The sequence below is a fragment of the Callorhinus ursinus genome, unplaced genomic scaffold (genome assembly GCF_003265705.2).
Source record: "Callorhinus ursinus isolate GAN/ISIS: 27379988/994484 unplaced genomic scaffold, GSC_fseal_2.0 scaffold11, whole genome shotgun sequence".
Classification (NCBI taxonomy): domain Eukaryota; kingdom Metazoa; phylum Chordata; class Mammalia; order Carnivora; family Otariidae; genus Callorhinus; species Callorhinus ursinus.
In genome coordinates, this window is record NW_027397073.1 from 12,701,845 (window position 1) to 12,720,409 (window position 18,565).

At 44.3% G+C, this 18,565-nt stretch overlaps 1 protein-coding gene across 2 annotated transcripts in view; it reads left to right on the forward strand.

Moving 5' to 3' along the window:
• BCL2 (BCL2 apoptosis regulator) overlaps positions 1 to 18,565 on the forward strand; it is a 235,803-nt gene that overhangs the window by 155,757 nt on the left and 61,481 nt on the right. Inside the window, exon 3 of one of the 2 annotated variants that reach the window (XM_025886340.2) lies at positions 8,583 to 14,176. The exons of the other annotated variant lie outside the window; for it this stretch is intronic. Within the exon in view, the coding sequence (XP_025742125.1) occupies positions 8,583 to 8,717 (135 nt within the window). The 3' untranslated portion in view covers positions 8,718 to 14,176. Of the gene's footprint in view, positions 1 to 8,582; positions 14,177 to 18,565 lie in introns of those variants that run through there. 2 annotated transcript variants of the gene reach the window in all.

Here is an 18,565-nt window from a genome sequence, read left to right on the forward strand (position 1 = left end):
TCCTCGCGTGTGCTTTGCTGGCCACAACTCACAGAACCCCAGGCAGCTTGCTTCCCCTTTTGATCTCAGCCCAAGTTGAAGTCCAGAAAATCACTGTCTCCTTGGGCGTGTCTCCCTCCTTCCCTCTCTCCTTTGCTTCCTTTCTCTTTCTCGCAGCATCTTTGCTCTTGCCTGGCGATGGCACGTCAGGAGGCTCTGTGCACTGGGGCAGAAATATAGACAGTATCGGGAACGAGGCTCATGCCCCTTTGTGGAATGCCAGCTCCTCGCTACGGAGGGTCTTTATGTTCCTGTAGATGTCCACACACAGCTTGGGACCTCTGAGCCTCTCTTCCCGTCCTGTACAACGGAGCACCAACACTGCCTCTCCTCCCAGTGTCCAGGATTATTGCCTTTTTACCTCCAGGCAGAATTTCCAAAGTGTGTCTTCATAACGCAGCAGGAAGCTTGGAAAATGCCCAGCTTATCCCTCTCTTGGAGACTCAAGGTGCACAGGTAGGGATGATATTCAAAATATTTAACAACCAGTATGGAACAGACACTAACCAGTCAGATCCAATGCTGACTTACAATCTGGCTGAACATCAGCCCCTCATAGGAAGACACCCGAGACGGATTCAAAAAAAAGGCATTTTGAATTTTGTTTTAGCCCATCGTTTATTTGTCCTTTGAACACCCTCCTTTAAAAAATATCATCTATTAAGGTATGTTTGGAAAAACCTGCTCTATAGTGAAAGGGACCCATTATTTCAGTTCCAGAAACATTTGCTGAGTGCCTAATATGTGACAGACACAGGCTCCGGGGAGACAAAGATGAATAAGATGTGGTCCCTGCACCTCCAGGCGCTGAGAGCTGATCAGGAGAAGACAGACAACGTAAACAGATCATCTTCAGATTATACAGGGAATAAGGAGTAACTGAAGATAATCTAGCTCAATTTAGGGGCTTAGAGAAAATGATTACGCTGAATCCTTGAATGAACCAAAGTTAATTTACAAGTGAGCGAAGCTGAGCAGGAGAGCTAGGTTGGGGTCAGAATATTGAGGGTCTTGGGTGCCATGTTAAGGAATTGAGACTTAAGCACGAAAGTGACAGATGTGATTCTGAATAGATCACTCTGGCTGGAAAATGAGAGGAGATGGAAGGTCAGGGTGCCAGACTGGAGGCCGAGAGATCAGATGGGAAATGATAGCCGCAATCCTGGCGAGAGAAAGTAAATGGGGATAGAGAAATATGTAGGTGGTCAAATCGGTGGTGCATATACTACCCTGTCTGATTCCCTTGCCCTTACCACTACAGTGCTCACTCGCTTGGCCTCTAGCGAGGAGACATGGCATCTGTATCTCTTTCCCTGAGGGCTTTCTCTGGCCTCTAGAACCCACTTATCTATGTACACAACTGGCCTAAAGTGCTGGGGTATTGATGCCTCCGTAGGAGCAATCCTCAGCCAGTGAATGGAAGGAGATGGTGTATAAATACCCCAGCTCCCTAGCACATTAGTGGGATAACAAAAGGTGCATGATCTGCACTGGCCTCCAGTTTTCCCAGCAGCATTGAACTTCAGGTGCCAACGGCAGTGACCTGCTTGATAAGGTAACTTCATGGCTATTTTCCCACTCCCCTAGTAGTTTCCTGGGATCATTTCCCAAATAAACTGCTTACACTCAAATCTTTGTCTCGGGGTCTGCCTCTGGGGGAACCCAGCCTCAGACTGTGGGCTTTACCAATGAATGGGTGAGGGGGTGAGGAAGAGGAAGACCTCTACGGGACTCTGAGAGCGTGGGTTTACTTGACAGCATGGGCATGGGGGGAGGCAGGAAAAGAGGCAGGCTTGCTTGAGGGGGCTGTGATAATTCCAGTTGGGGACAGGCTAGGCTGCATTGTCACTTCTAGTGGGACATAATAGAAAGTAACTGGAACGGGAATCTGGCAGTCAGAGGAGCAGATGGGGCCAGATATAAAGATTTCAGAGTCGTCATCAGAGGGATGGTATATTTAAGACCATGAGAGTGAAGGAGATTGGTCAAAGAGAGAAGATGGTCCAGACAGAAGCCCAGAGCACTGAGTACCTATCAGGGCAAACAGAGGAGGTGCCCATGAAGGGGGCAGAGAAGACATTCTTCAGGATGCAAGGATTTTCGGTGGGCTCTGTGTCCGTGTGCCCAAGCACTCAGTAGATGCAACCTGAGAATCATCCAGTGAATTTAGCCACAAGGATGGTGTGTTTTCAGAGGCACAATGGGGGAAGCAGCTGGGCTGAGTGAATTAAAGTGTGGGTGAGAAGATAGCAAATGAGGGTGGGTTTAGTAGCTTGTCCAGAAGGACCAGGAGAAAGATTATGGTTAGGGTGGAACAGCATCAGCCTGGGTGTTTTGAGGAAATATGAATGTTTATATGCCAAGGAAAAAGAGAGAGAAGAAACAATGGAGTTGAAATTGTAGTTGAGAGCATGAACAATAGATGGAAGAACATTCTAGAAGCAAAGGGAAACCGGAACAAGGATGCAGGGTGGAGAGGAGCAGCGAAGGACAGATAGGGTTGTAATCAGTGGGTATGCCAGGACAGGAAGCTGTGGCGATTCTCACCCAAAGGCCCCTATTTTCTCAGAGAAGAAGGGGCTAACATCAGTTGCTAACAGATGAGAACACTGGAGAAAAATGGTAGCTATTCAGAATGGTCATAGAAAGGAACAGAGAAAAGATCTGACCGGGGGTAGAGTAAAGGAGTGCTGAGTGGCTTCAAGAACTCACTGAGTCTGCAGACCATGAGTTTAGAGCAGCACTAGGCTGCATGGCTGGGCGACTTACTTCACCAACACTTCAAGGCCAGATGAGGCTGCTGTGGGGTGGGGTCAGGGTTGGATGCAGAGGAAGGTCAGGGATGGGAGGAAGCAAGTTGAGGGAGGCAGGGGGGAGGCGCCCAGGGAGACAGACGAACCAACTGCTGGCCAGTGTTCTGACCCATTAAGCGTGGGAGGCAAACCCAGTTTCTACTCTCTTCCGCCACCTCATATCTGCTTATCCGTCCTAACTGTAAGTAATTCATTGTGCCTGTCTGGGTTTCATTTGTCTCAAACTACTACAAAAAGGGCTGATGTCTTTACTGGGCATTATTATACTGGTGCAGGTCTGACTGAACTTACTTGGAGGTTCCTTCCAGCCCAAGCTTTTACCATTATTAGGGTTCACCTTTTTCTTTTCCTTCCCTAACCTTCAGATTGTCACAAAGAAGGTGACCCACGGAGACAACATTTTAAAGCCATGAAAAATAGAAAATATCAAAGACATTCTATAGCAGTGTTCGATTTCCTGTTGGCACTATCTGATTTTCTTTTTACTTTCCTCTTACTGCTGACAGGATCTTCTGCTCTGTGCAGGATACAAAATGGCAGCATGCATTGGTTTCATTTAATTCAAACGCGAGACATCATCTCTTACTGTGTTGTATGCTTGTTGAGGGCCGCCTGGCTTTCCCCCTTAGGATCTCCCATGACTGTATAATGCCCGTATCCAGCTCAGAGACTGTGGAACGTAGCTGAATTTCTAATTTGTTTATATCCAACCAGGCCATATTAAATTTTCCCAGTGTTCCCAGGAGATCTGCAAACCACCATGAGTCAGGGGCCTGACCTGGAAGACACTGGCTGAGCTGTACCTAGTTCACTAAGAACTATGTTAGGAACATCTTTCCTTGCCAGTAAATATAGGGCACAATTTTTAATGGCTGAACACCATTGCATTGTATCAATGTGCCATGAGTTTACCTAACCAATCATATTTTCAGACATTTCAGTCCTCTTCAGGTTTTAAGTATTATAACCAAACCTGTGCATTTTACTATTTTTCCAAGATAAATAATTAGGAGTGGAATTCCTAACAAAAGGGTAATATTCTTAAAGCTTCTGATATGCATTGCCAAGTGCAAATACAATTTATCTTTACCTGGGAGTCCATCAATTGTGTAAGAATATCCGGGACTCCCACCCCCAGCCCCCACCCCATCCTTTTCAGCAGAACTCGGTATTCTTTTCAGTTTTTGCCAATCTGACTCATTTGTTTTTTAATCTCACTTTATTTGGAATCAGGTTTAAGTGAAACTTCTTGAAGGGTAGTGGAGGGAAGAGGAAAATTTTGGAGAGCAGGCTGCCTCAAGGGAGAGGTGTGTGTGTGTGTGTGTGTGTGTGTGTGTGTGTGTGTGTGTGTGTGTATGAGACAGAGAGAGAGAGAGAGAATCAGGTGGGAGAGGTCCCATGACCAAACTGCAAGAAGGCTGAGGACACTTTTGCGATCCCCCCCTGCTTGGGAGTCTTGAGTATGATCTGCTCCTGTCCACACGTCCCTGGCTTACTTCCAACTCTGCAGCAAGGGTCTGGGGTCAGGGAGTCTGGCCATCCGCCCTGGTGGGCCAGCTCTGAATGGAACTCGGACTCAGACCATCTGTGGCCTCTGAATTTGGGGGAGAAGCCATCTGTGGAGGAGCACCCAGAGCCAGGGCACGGCCCGCCTCTTGTCAGAGGGGTGATCAGCTGAAGGAGAAAGGCCGCTCACCTGGGAACCTGGCGCGAACGTCCGGGAACGGGGAGGCGCTCCTGCCCCCCCCCGGCCCCCAGAGGTGAGCCAGGGTTGCGGTGCCCTCCCAAGTGTACAGACTGGGATTTTATCCGTATCACGTGATGATGGCTCAGGTTTTCTTTTTCCCTCTTTGTTGCTTTTAATACATAAAATGAGCATATGTTTATTTAAAACAGCTTTCAAACTTAAACAAATAATGACAGACTGTTCAAACAGACTTCGGAAATCGCCCTAATCAGGATGTTTGAAAAAGCAAGAAGACGCTCTATAAAAGGAGCTTTTAGGACCTCCAGTCCCGAAACAACAGGGTCTGCTTTGCACTTTGCAGTTGTGGATGGGCAAGGCCTGGGGGCTGGATTCAGTCTTGGGGTGGGGGGTCAAATGACACCCCTGAGCCCTACCACCTGATTTAGTAATGTCTGAGGAAGTAGAGATGGGCAGTGTGTTATCAATTTCCGTCTTTGACCAGAACATGTCACATGTATATTTGTACACTTTAACTCATAACTTCTATAGCAATGACCAGGCATCTTCAGAACCAAAAACGGATTCCTTCAGGGGAGCTCCTGTGAAAGAGCAAACTAAGTAGGCCCTCTGGAGGGCAGGGCAGGTGTAGGAGGGTTGGAGCAGGTTTGCAAGAGGGCAGACCAGCGGAAAAAGTTAATACATGCACTAGTTCACGTTCGAGGCCACGTTTACAAAGGGCTTTGAGTCGCCTATGTTAATCTTCACAGCAGCCAATTTTATGGGTGAATTAAATGAGGCTCGGGGTTGGATAATTCATTTAAGATCAGAAGGAATAAAATGTAAAAACTGGGATTTCACCCAGACCTCCTTCACCAAGTCGAGAGCTGTCCCCAGACCCCTGGGGCTGTGTCAGCAACTCTGTGCTCATTCTTTGGGTCAGGGGATGCTACTTCAGCTCATCTCACACTAGAAATGATGTTTTTTCTTTATAGTGCACACCAGAAACGGCCCATTAGGTCCATTAGGAGCACAGTTATTTACGTGAGGGGGTGGTGGTCGGGAGAGGGAATCGTTCAGCCCCAGAGAGGTAGGGGTATTTGGAGAGGCATTTCTTCTGCACCCTGGTGTCGGTGTCGTGCCCCAGGCGAACAGGGAGAAAATGCCAGCCCCAGTTTGTCCCACTTCCCCCACTTTCTCAGGATGGCTCCGTGGCCAGAAAGTTCGGATGGCAAGGGGCTGAGTCTGTTTGCCGTTCTGCCACGGAAGACCCCATTGGTACTAAAGGAAGGCAGGACCAGACCATCGACCCTCTCAGTGTCGAGCCACGTTGCATACAGCACAGGGCTTGGGTCCTAAAGTGTTCCGGGCACAGGCTGCTGTGGGAGGTTCCGGCCTGTCCATCCCTTGGAGAGATCAGCCTGGAACGGTGGGCTATTAGCTGTTTGCAGCTGTGTCTGTGGGATCCCGGGATGCACTTTACAAGAAGCAGAGTTTCTCCTGCTCATAAATCTGTCCTGACCCCTTCCTGCCCCATTTATCCCTGATTATATATAGGGAAGGTATGTTCCTTGACAAGCAGTCAGGATTGTTACCTCAGCTTTGTGCTGAGAACACTGCACACATATTTCATTTCTGTCTATTGCCTTGCTTTCCTAAGGCTCAAATGTAGAAAGCGTCAACAATAGATTAAAAAAAAGAAGAAACCGCTTGCGCCCTCTCCTGGTAAAGGTTAATGTAGTGCGTCTGCAAGCCCAGGGCACCCACTTGCTGGGGAGCAGTTACTTGTCCAGGCTAACTCACTCATCTTGTGTTAATCTGAGCAAAGCCCTTGACACAGGAGATGGACCATTAGGTTTTCTGTGGTCCATGATCAGAGTTTCTCCTAAACCGTTCTTCACACGGTTTCTCAGCCTCAGCTCTGTTGGCACTTTGGGCTGGGGACTATCCTGTGCGTTGTGGAATCCTGAACGGCGTCCCTGCCCTCTACCCATTACAACCAGCAGTACCCCTACCAAAAATGTTTCCAGACATTGCCAGATGTCCCCTGGGGCCAAGGTTAGCCCCAGTGAGAACCACTGCCCTAAACCCTTGTCTGACTTTTGTACAAAGTGTCACCGCTCAAGGGCAACCAGTGAGGGAGTGCGAATACCTCATCACAAACCTTTTGTGACAGTCAGGAGCAATTTTGATGACAGATCAGCTGGGTTCATTTCTAGGAATTTGTCCCCAAAAAGCAACTTAGCAAGTGGACAGGAATTCATGCACAAAAATGTATCATAATATTATTTATGACAGCAAAAGTTTCAAAAAGATAAAGATTCGGGTAAATCGAGGACAGACTATATGAAATGGAATACTAGACAGTCATGAAAATGATTGTGTAGATCTGTATTTAATAGCATAACAAGTTCCCCTAATGATGCCTTGAACTCTCACCTTCAAGACGACTCCTCAGATTCCCAGAGGTTGTTACGTATAGAAGGAATCATTTCAAACAGGCAAAGTAAGCATCTGGTGAAGCATTAGACCAAAGACAAAATTCAAACCAATGACTGAATTCAGAAACCCTTAAGCGCCAATTGAACAGGCACTTATTAAGCGCCTACATGTACCAAAACCACGAACAGCACAGGAGAGACAAAGCTGATCCCTGGTCCCTCCGTGCAGCACTTGCCTTAAACAGAAAAAAACACTGACCGTTGTCAGAACCACCTCCACACAGCAGTGCTACAAGTGTGGGTGTGTTACTGTCTCGTGGGCTCTGATGCCGCGTTGTTGGGAGTGATGTGGAAGTATGTCTTGTTCTCTTCATGTCTGAATAAATCATACCAAGCAAAAAGAATTTCATTTACTGGTTTATATATTCAGATATACTTAGAGAGTTGTCCAACTACTCACTGGATCCAACAAATGTCCCCTAACAAATCTAAGAAATGAGCCATCAGTCCAGTCCAATTCAATCCAGTCCAAAACAATCTGAAGAACTTGGCCATGACTCCCATTGTAACCCCGCAGACCTGACTTCGAGGCAGCAATAGGAAAGGATGAGAGGAGCCGTCTTCCTTCCTTGGGTCCTTGTGTGTCCAGTGACATGTAACTGACCATAAGTGACCACATGCTTTGTGAAGTTCACAACTTGAGTTAAAGGCAGGATTGTGGTCATCCAGCCTGGCCACTCCCGGAAGAGACCTCAGCTGAGACAACTTTTTTACCCAGGGAGAACCCTGTTGTTGACTTTCAGAGGCTAGGCATGCCACCAGGGGAGGCCACCTTGCTTGTATGGACCGTACCAGCATCCTGGACCGACCAAGCACTCACGGCTGGTGTGAGCCGTGGGAGGGCATCAGCGACTGAAGAACACTGGTTTGGACCTGGGTTCGAATCCTGGCAGTGCCATTGATTAGACAAATCCTTTACCCTCTGTTCCCCCCCCCCCCCAGTTTTTTTCCCCCCTTTACAGAACAGAATTAAATAAAATGACTCCATAATATTGGTATGAAGAGTAAATAAAATAATGCACTTGAGGCATTTATTACAAGTGCCTGGCATATAGCAAGCATTCCATCAAGGAGCTTACTTGTAGCTACTGTTTCTTATTATTTTTAGGAATGGCCATGCTAGCTAAAATTGCAAAGCCTAGCCTCCAGTAGTTTCTAGCTGCCTTTGCTGTTTTATTTTTCTCCTTAGCACTTAGCACTCTCTTGCACATTCTATGGTACATTGATTTTACCATCTACGGCCCGCAACCAGATAAAAGCCCGGTGAAGTAGGAACTTTTAGTCTCCTTCCCTCACTGCTGTGTTTGTCTCTGTGGTACCTGGCCCATCAATAGGATCTCGACAAATACTTCTTGAATGAGAGTTAAAAAAAAAAAAAAAGTAGGTCCAAATCACTGCCCCCGAAGAGCGTTTTACTTTTCCCCACACTGGGCAGAAGGCGCCCGGGTCCTTGGGCTGGACACTACCCTCCCTGTAGGCTGGCATGCTGTGCTCTCTCTTTCTCTAATTCTCTTTCTTTTTCTCCCCCTCTCCCGTCCCCCGCAGGATGCCTTTGTGGAGCTGTACGGCCCCAGCATGCAGCCTCTGTTTGACTTCTCCTGGCTGTCTCTGAAGGCCCTTCTCAGTCTGGCCCTGGTGGGAGCTTGCATCACCCTGGGTGCCTACCTGGGCCACAAATGAAGTCAGTAGGCCTGCCACAAACAAATATGCAAAAGGTTCACTAAAGCAGTAGAAATATATGCATTGCCAGTGATGATGTACCATGAAATGAAGCTGTGGTCTCTTAAACACAAAACATAAAACGAAACAAAAACAGCTTTTGGGCTCAGTGTCGAATCAGCTATTTACTGCCAAAGGGAAATACCATTTATTTTTTACATTATCAAGAAAAAAAAAAAAGAAGATTTATTTATTTAAGTCCCATCGAACCTCCTGTCTTTGGAAACCCTGCCACTAATTGCCAAGCCTACCTGTGCAGCTCCACCTGGATCTCCTGTGCCTATAAACACGGATTTGTTTTCCATGTTGTTGGCTGGACTGACTCACCATCTGAAGAGCAAACAAACTGACTAAGGACTGGACTGTTCCAGAAGCCGGGTGTCTGGCTGCTGGAGGTTAGGAAGAAGGTGTTCATTTTCCTTGCTTTTTTTTTTTTTTTTTTTTTTTTTTGCTCTGGGGGCTGCGATATGAAGAGAGGGAAGGTGCTCGGTCGGAAGTCCATTCTTCCCTGGCCTGAAGAGCAGACACTTAGCATTTGGCTCACATGGTACATACCCGGTTGGAAGAAAAAAGAAAAAAACCAAACCTAGGGAACTTCAGATGGACTTGGTGTGCACCAAGACTTCCACACCGAAGGACAGTGATGGGGAAAATGCCGTGAAACCATAGGAAAGTATTTTTTTAAGCTACCAATTGTGCCGAGAAGCATTCTAGCAATTTATCCAATAGCATCCAGTACCTTAAAGCCCTGATGTGTATATTCAGACATTTTGGATACACTCTCCCCCAGATACTGGCTCTGTGTGTGTATGAAACAGAATCCTCCAGAACGCGAGGAAGTGAACGTTTTGGTGACTTATCCAGAAGCATCAGGCCGCCACAAGTGCCTGCGTTTCCCTAAGAGGCCACGGCCTGAAGTCCCGCCTCGCCCCAGCTCGGAGGCCTGGTCCTGGCAACGGAGCCTGGGCACCGGCTGGCCTGCTCGGAGGGCTGTCAACAGGGCAGTGTGGTCTCCGAATGTCTGGAAGCTGACAGAGCTCAGAATGCCCCGGTCAAGAAAGAACAGTCGTGGCCCTGGGCGTGTTACCCGGGGCCCCCTGCTCGGGCCCTTTCCCTCGTGGAGCGGGGAACCTGGAAGCCAAGGCTCCTAAGACGTTGATCGCTGCGGAGGGAAGGCAACAGAGGCACCGCAGAGGGAGGTGGCGTCCCGCCACCGGGAGGAAACCGAGGGAAGGACCCGCGCGCAGCCTGGGCGCCGTGTGGCCGCGGCGCATGCGTGCTGGCTGCGCAGTCGAAAGCGAGGCTTGCAATGACTTTTGGGGAAAGTCGGAAATCCTAAAGGAAGCGTTGAAATGAGGTGTCATGGATTAATTGACCTATGTCTCTGGAATTATGATGTAAAACATTACCTTGTCATTGTAGTTTGGGATTTTTTTTTTTTTTCTGGAAAACCTGACAGGGGGGAAAGAAAAAGTTCCAGGTGTGGAATGTGGGAATTATCTGTACATCCTGGGGCATTAAAAAAGAAAAGAAAAAAAAAAAAAGTCAGTGGTGGAAACTCTAGAGAAGTAGTAAAGAAGTGAAATCTCCAGCGAATAAACTAGAAAATCTTTTTTTCAAGTTTGGAGTCAGCTTTGAGACATTCATGGAATAACTGTGGCATTATTGCATTATATACCATTTATCTGTATTAACTTTGGAATGTACTACGTTCAATGTTTAATGCTGTGGTTGATATTTTGAAAGCTGCTTTAAGAAAAAAAGATACATGCATCTCAGCATTTTTTTTTAAAGTTGTATTTAGTTATGGCCTCTACACTCTTCATTAGCAAAAATTATCATTTTTCTATTTGGGATTTTTGTCTCAACTGTTTAAAAGCATTTCTGAGAAGGTGAGAGAAGCCCTGGGTCTCAGCGACCCGAAAACCCTGGAGCACGTTGGCCACTGGGGAGCTTTGCTTCAACCAACTTATGTGTATTTCCATGTCAACAAAATTGTGTATTGTGAAGGATGTATCTGTTGTCCCTTTGACCTTGTTCCTTGAAGGTTTACTAGTCCCTGGGCAAATCAGGATCTAACACATTATTTAGGAGGACATACATGTTTGGTTAAACCCATGAGATTCATTCAGTTGAAAATCCAGATGGGAAATGACCAGGGGATTAAATTCTGGCCATGACGGTGTGACCTTCAGAGGGTTGCTTTATGTGGTCTGTTTTGACAGAGACCCGTCTAGAGCACTCCTGCCCTCCTTCCACAGGGCCCTTTCCTTGGCTGTCCTTCAGATTCTTCCTGAAATGCAGTGATGCCTGTGCCCCACCCTGAGAAAGCAGGAAACCCGTGGTATGAAGCCAGACCTCCCTGGCAGGCCTCAGGGAATCGAATGATCAGACCTTTGAATGATTCTAATTTTTAAAGCGAAATACTATTTTATGAAAGGTTTACATTGTCAAAAGCGATGAGTATGGAATATCAAATCCTGTGCTGCTATCCTACCAAGATCATTTTAGTGGAGTCAATTCGCAGTACACTCCAAGTGGCAAAATCCTCCAAGCTGCTTTAGAAGTAACAATGAAGAACACAGACATTTTTAATATAAAGCCTGTTTGTCTTTTTGTTGTTGTTGTTATTGTTTGTATTGTTCAAAGGCAGAGTATTCTAAAAATGTATATATATAAAAAAAGGTCATGGGGGCTAACTTCTGGCTGGTTTTCTTTTGCTGTGGGGTATTGTTCTCTGGTTTTAATGGTAAATGTGCCTGGCTGCCTAACCCCCCCCAAAACTGTACAGTATGGTGGCTTCACTCGTTCTAAGAGTAGTTGATGTTGCATTTTTCTTGTTCTAAAAAACATGTTAGAAGCAATGAACGTATATAAAAGTCTCAACTAGTCCTTTTTTTCCTCCTTTCTTTTAAGTGTGTCAATTACTTTGCTGTCAGACAACAGAGAAGCATTCCTACCAATTTTGTGTTGAGAAAGGATTCACACCTGCATTACTCCCAACATGGTGGATATGTGGGCCAAGGTCAGGGTTAAATAGAACACATACATTTTCCAAATTGGGATCAAGGGCTCTAAAAGGAGCCACAAGGAGCAAAGCACCCAGGAGCCACCTCGGTCCGCCCAAGATCTCACGGCAGGTTGAATGACAAATGACATGCTCCACAGCACACAGTTCATCTCTGAGTTTGCAGGCTGAAAATTCTTGTAAGTTTAAGATTTGAAGTAAAGTCACATTTCACATTAAGGAAGCACTTTGCTATAGTTCAAGCAAAACAAAACAAAACAAAACACACCCCCAACATCCTCTGCCCCAACCTACTTACCTCTGCATATTCAGATATGACCTTCCATTCAGATATGACTTGTGTTTCATTAGTAACTGTTCATTGTTTCTCATCCGAGGACCCAGGCCTGGCCCAATATGGGAAATTAGGATAAGTCAAGAGGAGTTATAATAATCAGGATTAAATGTAAATAAGTAGTCTACAATTAAACTTAGGCTAAAATGACTAATTTATAAATGTGAACTTCAATGCTAATTTCAATTGTACTTTTAGGGCAGGGGCTGTTTTTATACTTTCTTATCACTTATAGTTAGTAATGTACACCTACTCTATCAGAAAAAAACAGGAAGGCCTTGAAATATAAGCCTTTCTAAGGAAATTAGGGAGTCCATTAAAATTCTATTCTGATCTTATTCTGTGGTGTCTTTTGCAGTCCAGACAAATGTGGTTACACACTTTTTAAGAAATACAATTCTACATTGTCAGGCTTATGAAGGTTCCAATCAGATCTTTATTGTTATTCAATTTGGATCTTTCAGGGATTTTTTTTTTTAATTATTATGGGACAAAGGACATTTGTTGCTGGGATGGGAGGGAAGAAGAATTTTCAGAGGAGCAAAACATTCCCAAGACTGAATCAGGAGGTTTTCAGAATAGCCAGCACTGTGGGGTATGAAATGGAAGCAAGCGGGACCTTTACGAGGGTCCGTGTGATGCCTCTGTGAAGGACCTTCTGCAATAAATGAGAAATATTTTTAAGCTCTGCAGTATGCATAGATACTAGAGATATCAGAATGTCAAAGTCCAGCTCTTTTTTTTTAAAGCTGTCTTTATTTTATTTTTTTTAAGAGAGGGGGAGAGAAAGAGAGAATCTTAAGCAGGCTCCATGCCCAGCCCAGAGCCTGATGTAGGGCTCAATCTCAGGACCCGGAGATCATGACCTGAGCCGAAATCAAGAGTTGGACACTTAATCAACTGAGCCACCCAGGCGCCCCCAGCTCTCTTTTAAACATTTACCATCAATGGTATATATTTTAAGCCTGGATATGTCTAATGGCTATTTACACAATAAATTTGCAGTTTTAACCAACAGGAGACTTAATGAAAACTTCTGGTTGGTAGGGACATCTGTTTCTAAATATTTATTATGCAGAATACAGAAAAAAATGTGTGAAACTGAGTTAGGTAAGTGGTAATACAAGTCCCTTATCCTTACCCAAAGAATCGCTCTGTTCATGACTGAGCCTGTAGGACGGACTTTGGACAACTATGAAATATGCCTATCACTGGGCAAGAAGAAAACCAATGGAGGATGAATGGTATTGTACCTATTCATAAGGACAACCCCAGAAAAATAAAGCCAATATCCTATTGATGACAAGGTTGTTCACTATACCAGATGTTCTTAGGTGAACAACACTGCTCAGAGCTTACATCCATTAGAACAAAAAGCAAGAATAGACTCAATGGTGACTCTAGCTTTCTTGTAATAGGTAATTTCTATTTATTTTGGCAGGGGGAAAGTGGAAGGGAATAATCCAGCACCATTCATCCCAGTAAGAGGTACATTTCCATTAAAATTATTTTTAATATTTAATAATTATCAAAATTGGTAAAATATTTGTACATCTTTAACAATTGGGAAATAAGGGTGCCTGGGTGGCTCAGTCAGTTAAGTATCTGCCTTCGGCTCAGGTCATGATCTCAGGGTCCTGGGATCGAGTCCCACATCAGGCTTTCCGCTCAGCGGGAGTCTGCTTCTCCCTCTCCCTCTCTCTCTGTGCTCTCCCTATCTCTCTCTCTCAAATAAATAAATAAAATCTTTAAAAAAGCCAAGAGGGTAATAATAATAATAATTGTCATAATTACTCAACCCAGGAACAAAAAAGTAAATCATAGACTTACTTTGGTGGTAGAAAATTATGAGCAGTTAATTAATTTTAAGCTCTTAGTTTTAAGAAGTATCACATTGGGGGAATACCTGGGTGGCTTAGTCAGTTAAGCATCTGACTCTTGATTTCGGCTCAGGTCATGAGATTAAGCCCTGTGTCAGGCTCTGCGCTGGGCATGGAAACTGCTGAAGGGTCTCTTTCCTTCCCCCTCTGCCCCTCTTCTGTCTCCCTCTCTTTCTCTTCCTCCCTCTCTTTCAAAAAAAAAAAAAAAAAAAAAAGACAGAAATATCACATTAAGATAAAATGGAGGATAGAAATATACGAATTTCGGAGAGAAAAGGAACAATGTAAAATTTCCAGGTGTCAAAAAAATAACTTGTCCCTGTATTTTTTCATGTAGATGATGCTGAGTATCAAATCATTATGGTATTTAGATTCCAATTCTATAAATAAATTTATTTTTAAATGTCAACTGTTAAAATAACTTTTCAGACAAGCTTGTTGTAAATATGTGTCAAAATTCTATTTCAAATTGGCTTCAGGGGGTGCCTGGGTAGTTCAGTGGGTTAAGCGTCTGCCTTTGGCTCAGGTCATGGTCTCAGGGTCCTGGGATAGAGTCCAGCATCAGGCTCCTTGCTCAGCGGGAAGCCTGCTTCTCCCTCTCCCGCTCCCCTTGCTTGTGTTCCCTCTCTCGCTATGTCTCTATCTGTCAAATAAATAAATAAAATCTTTAAAAGAAAAATTGGCTTCAAATCAGGGATTCCCTCTTGGAAGAGACCTCTAAAGCAAGAAATGTGCCATAACCAAAAAACGGCCAAAGTCTGATTGACCTGTTTTAAGTAGCTGAGTGGGGAGCCCTAGCTTCTCAGGATTTCTTAATCCCATTAAAGTCTATCTGGAAATTACTCAAGCATTTTATCAAGAATCATAATTACTTCACGGAAGGGGTTGTAAATTACATCATACAAAAACCTTCTGCCATAGACCTTTTGGGGACAGTTTTCTTTCTCATACTATTAACAACGCATTGGAAATTAAATCCTTTGCAACTGTTTACATTTAAATTTTTTAAAATTAAATGTCAACTTAAACATGTATGAGGGTGGAACTTGTCTTTAAAAAACTTCATTTAAGTGGCACACCAGCAGCTTGTCAGAAGACACCTCTCAGCACATCCTCTGGGCTCTGCTGAGAGCTCCCTAGAGGAAAGGGGGTGGGGAGAGAAGCAGAAGATACACTCCCTCCCTCCAGGGCCTGGCAGGGTCTTTTGTATTGAAGTAAATCTTTCCGTCAGCACCAAGGAAGTAGGTAAATGGATAATAATAATTGCAATCAGTACTCATTCCAGGAACAAAAAAATAATAACAATAAAGCCTTAAGGTCACAAAAACTCATTTAAATGCACTGGCTTACTTTTGTTGTAAAAAAGTATAAGAGGCTAATCAATTTTAAATATATTCTTTCCGTTGCAAATTTATGTTAAAATTCCTTTTGTGGGGGGGGAGTTTGTTTTGCATTTAAAAACCCTGCAGTCTCACTGCCCACCTTACCCTACTTAATTCTCTGTCTGTGTGCTCTTGGTTGCATGCTCCTCTACCATCCTTAATTTATGCTGCTGAAAGATCTGAGCCCACATCCATAATGAAAGGCATGCCCCAAAGCAATCAGGCCCTGTTCTTTTCCTCTTTCTTTTCTTACCCCCTAGAGAAGAACTCTCTGAGTTGCCTTTAATTACAGCCTCCTTTTGGGGTCTCCTATAGATCATCCCTGGACCCAGAGTGAGAATCTCTGAGAGGGCGTGTCAAAAACTCTGAAGAGCCTGAGATTTATTTTTTCCCTACTTGAAAGCCAGCAAATTCGCCTGCCACCATATAATGGATGCTGGTTGAAAACATGAGATTCCTGAGTCAGAGACAAAGGACAGATTATTATTCACAGCCCTCCCAGTAGCCAAAATAATCAGCATTTTTTGAGCCTGTTCCCCAAGCCCCAATTCCCACAAGACTCTGTAAAAAGGACCAGAAGACATCTGCTCACATAATGGATCGTGATACAAGAGAGGAACTCTGAGTTTAAGAATTTAGGCAACTTGGGCGCCGGGGTGGCTCAGTTGGTTAAGCAACTGCCTTCGGCTCAGGTCATGATCCTGGAGTCCCGGGATCGAGTCCCACATCGGGCTCCCTGCTCAGCAGGGAGTCTGCTTCTCCCTCTGGCCCTCTCCCCGCTCATGCTCTCTCTATCTCATTCTCTCTCTCAAATAAATAAATAAATAAAAATCTTAAAAAAAAAAAAAAAGAATTTAGGCAACTCAAATCATTTACAATGAGCAGTAAGCACGTCTGCCCTTTGCTCCGGAAGAAGGCACGGTGTCTGTGTTTGCTACACAGACAGCCTCGGGAAGTCAGGAAGGAAGAGCGTTCAGTGCCTTGCTTGCAACATGAGCAGAAACATGAGAAACCCATGGTGAATTGTCTCCCAGCCATAACACAGAAGAAGTCTACCCTTGCTGCCGGTTAGGCCCCTGAATGCAAATACAGCAAAATATACCTATGTCTCTGCATGGACACGCTCCATGTATCATGACCTCTCTTTAGTAAGATTACACCAAATATGATCATGGTTCCCTAGCTAGGAGCTGACTGGATGCTGCTGATCATCAAAGATAACCTTGAATCTCTCTTTTCAGCTACCTGCTGTCCATGGGCAACTGGATATTTACCATCACCTCAAAACATCAACCAAATCGAATTTACAATTTAGTCCCAAGACTAGGTCTTTCCCTAGCTTCTCCTTTGCTATCAGTGGTATTATCATTTCCCAGTTTTCCACACTAAGCACCTGGGCACATTATTCCCACTCAATGCTCTTTGGACGGGTTGATTAATGGATCCAGGCATCCAACAAATATTTGTGGCGCTCCACTCGAGGCACAGGTGCCGGGCCGGGCTCTGGGCTTTAGGAATGATTAAGATCCAGTCTTTAGCCTCAGGGAATCTAATTCTCGTGTTTTGCCTATTTTTTTTTTCTTTTTAAAAAATATTTATCAAGTCCCATTTAATAGGCCCATTGTTTTCTGGACGCATCTTTAGCATCAGTTAGGAGTAACTTGCTATTTACATGACTACATGTTGTCTTTCAAAATGGGTTGTTAGGGGCAGGTTCCCACAGACAAACAATAAGCATTTCTCTCTTTCTAGCCAAGCCTTGGATCTTTCTCTGAAACAACTGGCTTCCACACTTATGTAGCTATGGATTTTTCTCTGCATTCTTTCTGTGTTTTTCCAAAGTTTGGGGACCATTTCATCTCAGGCAGGCGGGCAAAGACTACGTCAAACTTAGTGGAAAGTAGATCCAGACTGGCTTTGATCTTCCCTCCCAAGGGAAACATCACCTCCTATATCCATGTGGAACTCCTCAGCTGGGGAGCAAAAGAAAGAAAAGAAGGAATAAAATATTTATAGGAAAATTATTTCTCACAAGCAAGCAGTTGTTCTAAAAGCTTTTAGAAATGTAATTATTTTTCTTCTTCTTGGGCTTTTCTGTTTTTAATATGAAACACTTTCAAGTCCCCTGGTTCCATTTCCAGGAAGCAATAATCCATTTTGCCTTGGGCGGAGTTTAGGAAAGAACTAGGTTGCAGAAACGAAAATGTTTCCTTTGAAATTGTCACAAGGAACTCTTGCTGCTTCTTTAATGTCTTGCATAAGAAGGGCCCTGTTCCCAAGGGCATGGTGGACCAGCTGTCCTCTGGCTCTTTGCTGCAAGAGTCTCTGTCCTGTTTTACTCACAGCTGGACTCCTGGCCCCACTTACCCTCACCTACCAAGTGACTGTCTTATCCAAAGGGAAAACTTCTGGACCAGTGCTGTTCAGCAGGAATCAAATGCGAGCCACAGATGTGATTTTTCATTTTCTAGTAATGACATTAAAAATTAAAATAATACATGAAATTAATTTTAACAATATATTCTATTTAACACAATATATCATGTCAACCTCTAATCCATACAGAAATTATTGAGGTCATTTCCATTCTTTTTTTTTATATGCAGTCTCTGAAATCCAGACTTACCTAAAAGAGTTCTTGGTTTTGAAACATTTGCTGTCAGTTGAAAGGGGAAACTAGATTGCACTATGTTCGATGAAAGTATTGCAAGCCCTACTGGTGGGCTTCGAATGCTTGGTGTCTGGGCCCGAATTCTGGCTTACTAAAAGCATAAGCTCGGGTAAAGCATTCTGCCTCGTTGAGTCTTAAGTTTCTCCTCCACTCAGCAAGGTGTATCCTTTGTTCTACCGTGTCCTACCAGCCTCCTGGGACAGTGGAGAAAGGAGATCAAAATGGTGGACGTGAGGGGTAATGATGGCATGTGAAATGGAAAATAACTATTTATTATTCCAAACCATTAAAAGCCGTGCAGCCACAGAAAACAATATACCCCCAATATCTACAAAGACGGAGTAGCCATTTAAATAAAAAACTGAAAAAAAATTTTAAGAAACTGAATCAAAGAAGCAAATTCCTGTAATTAACCACAGTGTCAACAATTTTCTTAATCATTACCAAACCTTGACTTTTCATTTTTATTTACACACACACACACACACACACACACACACACACACACACACAC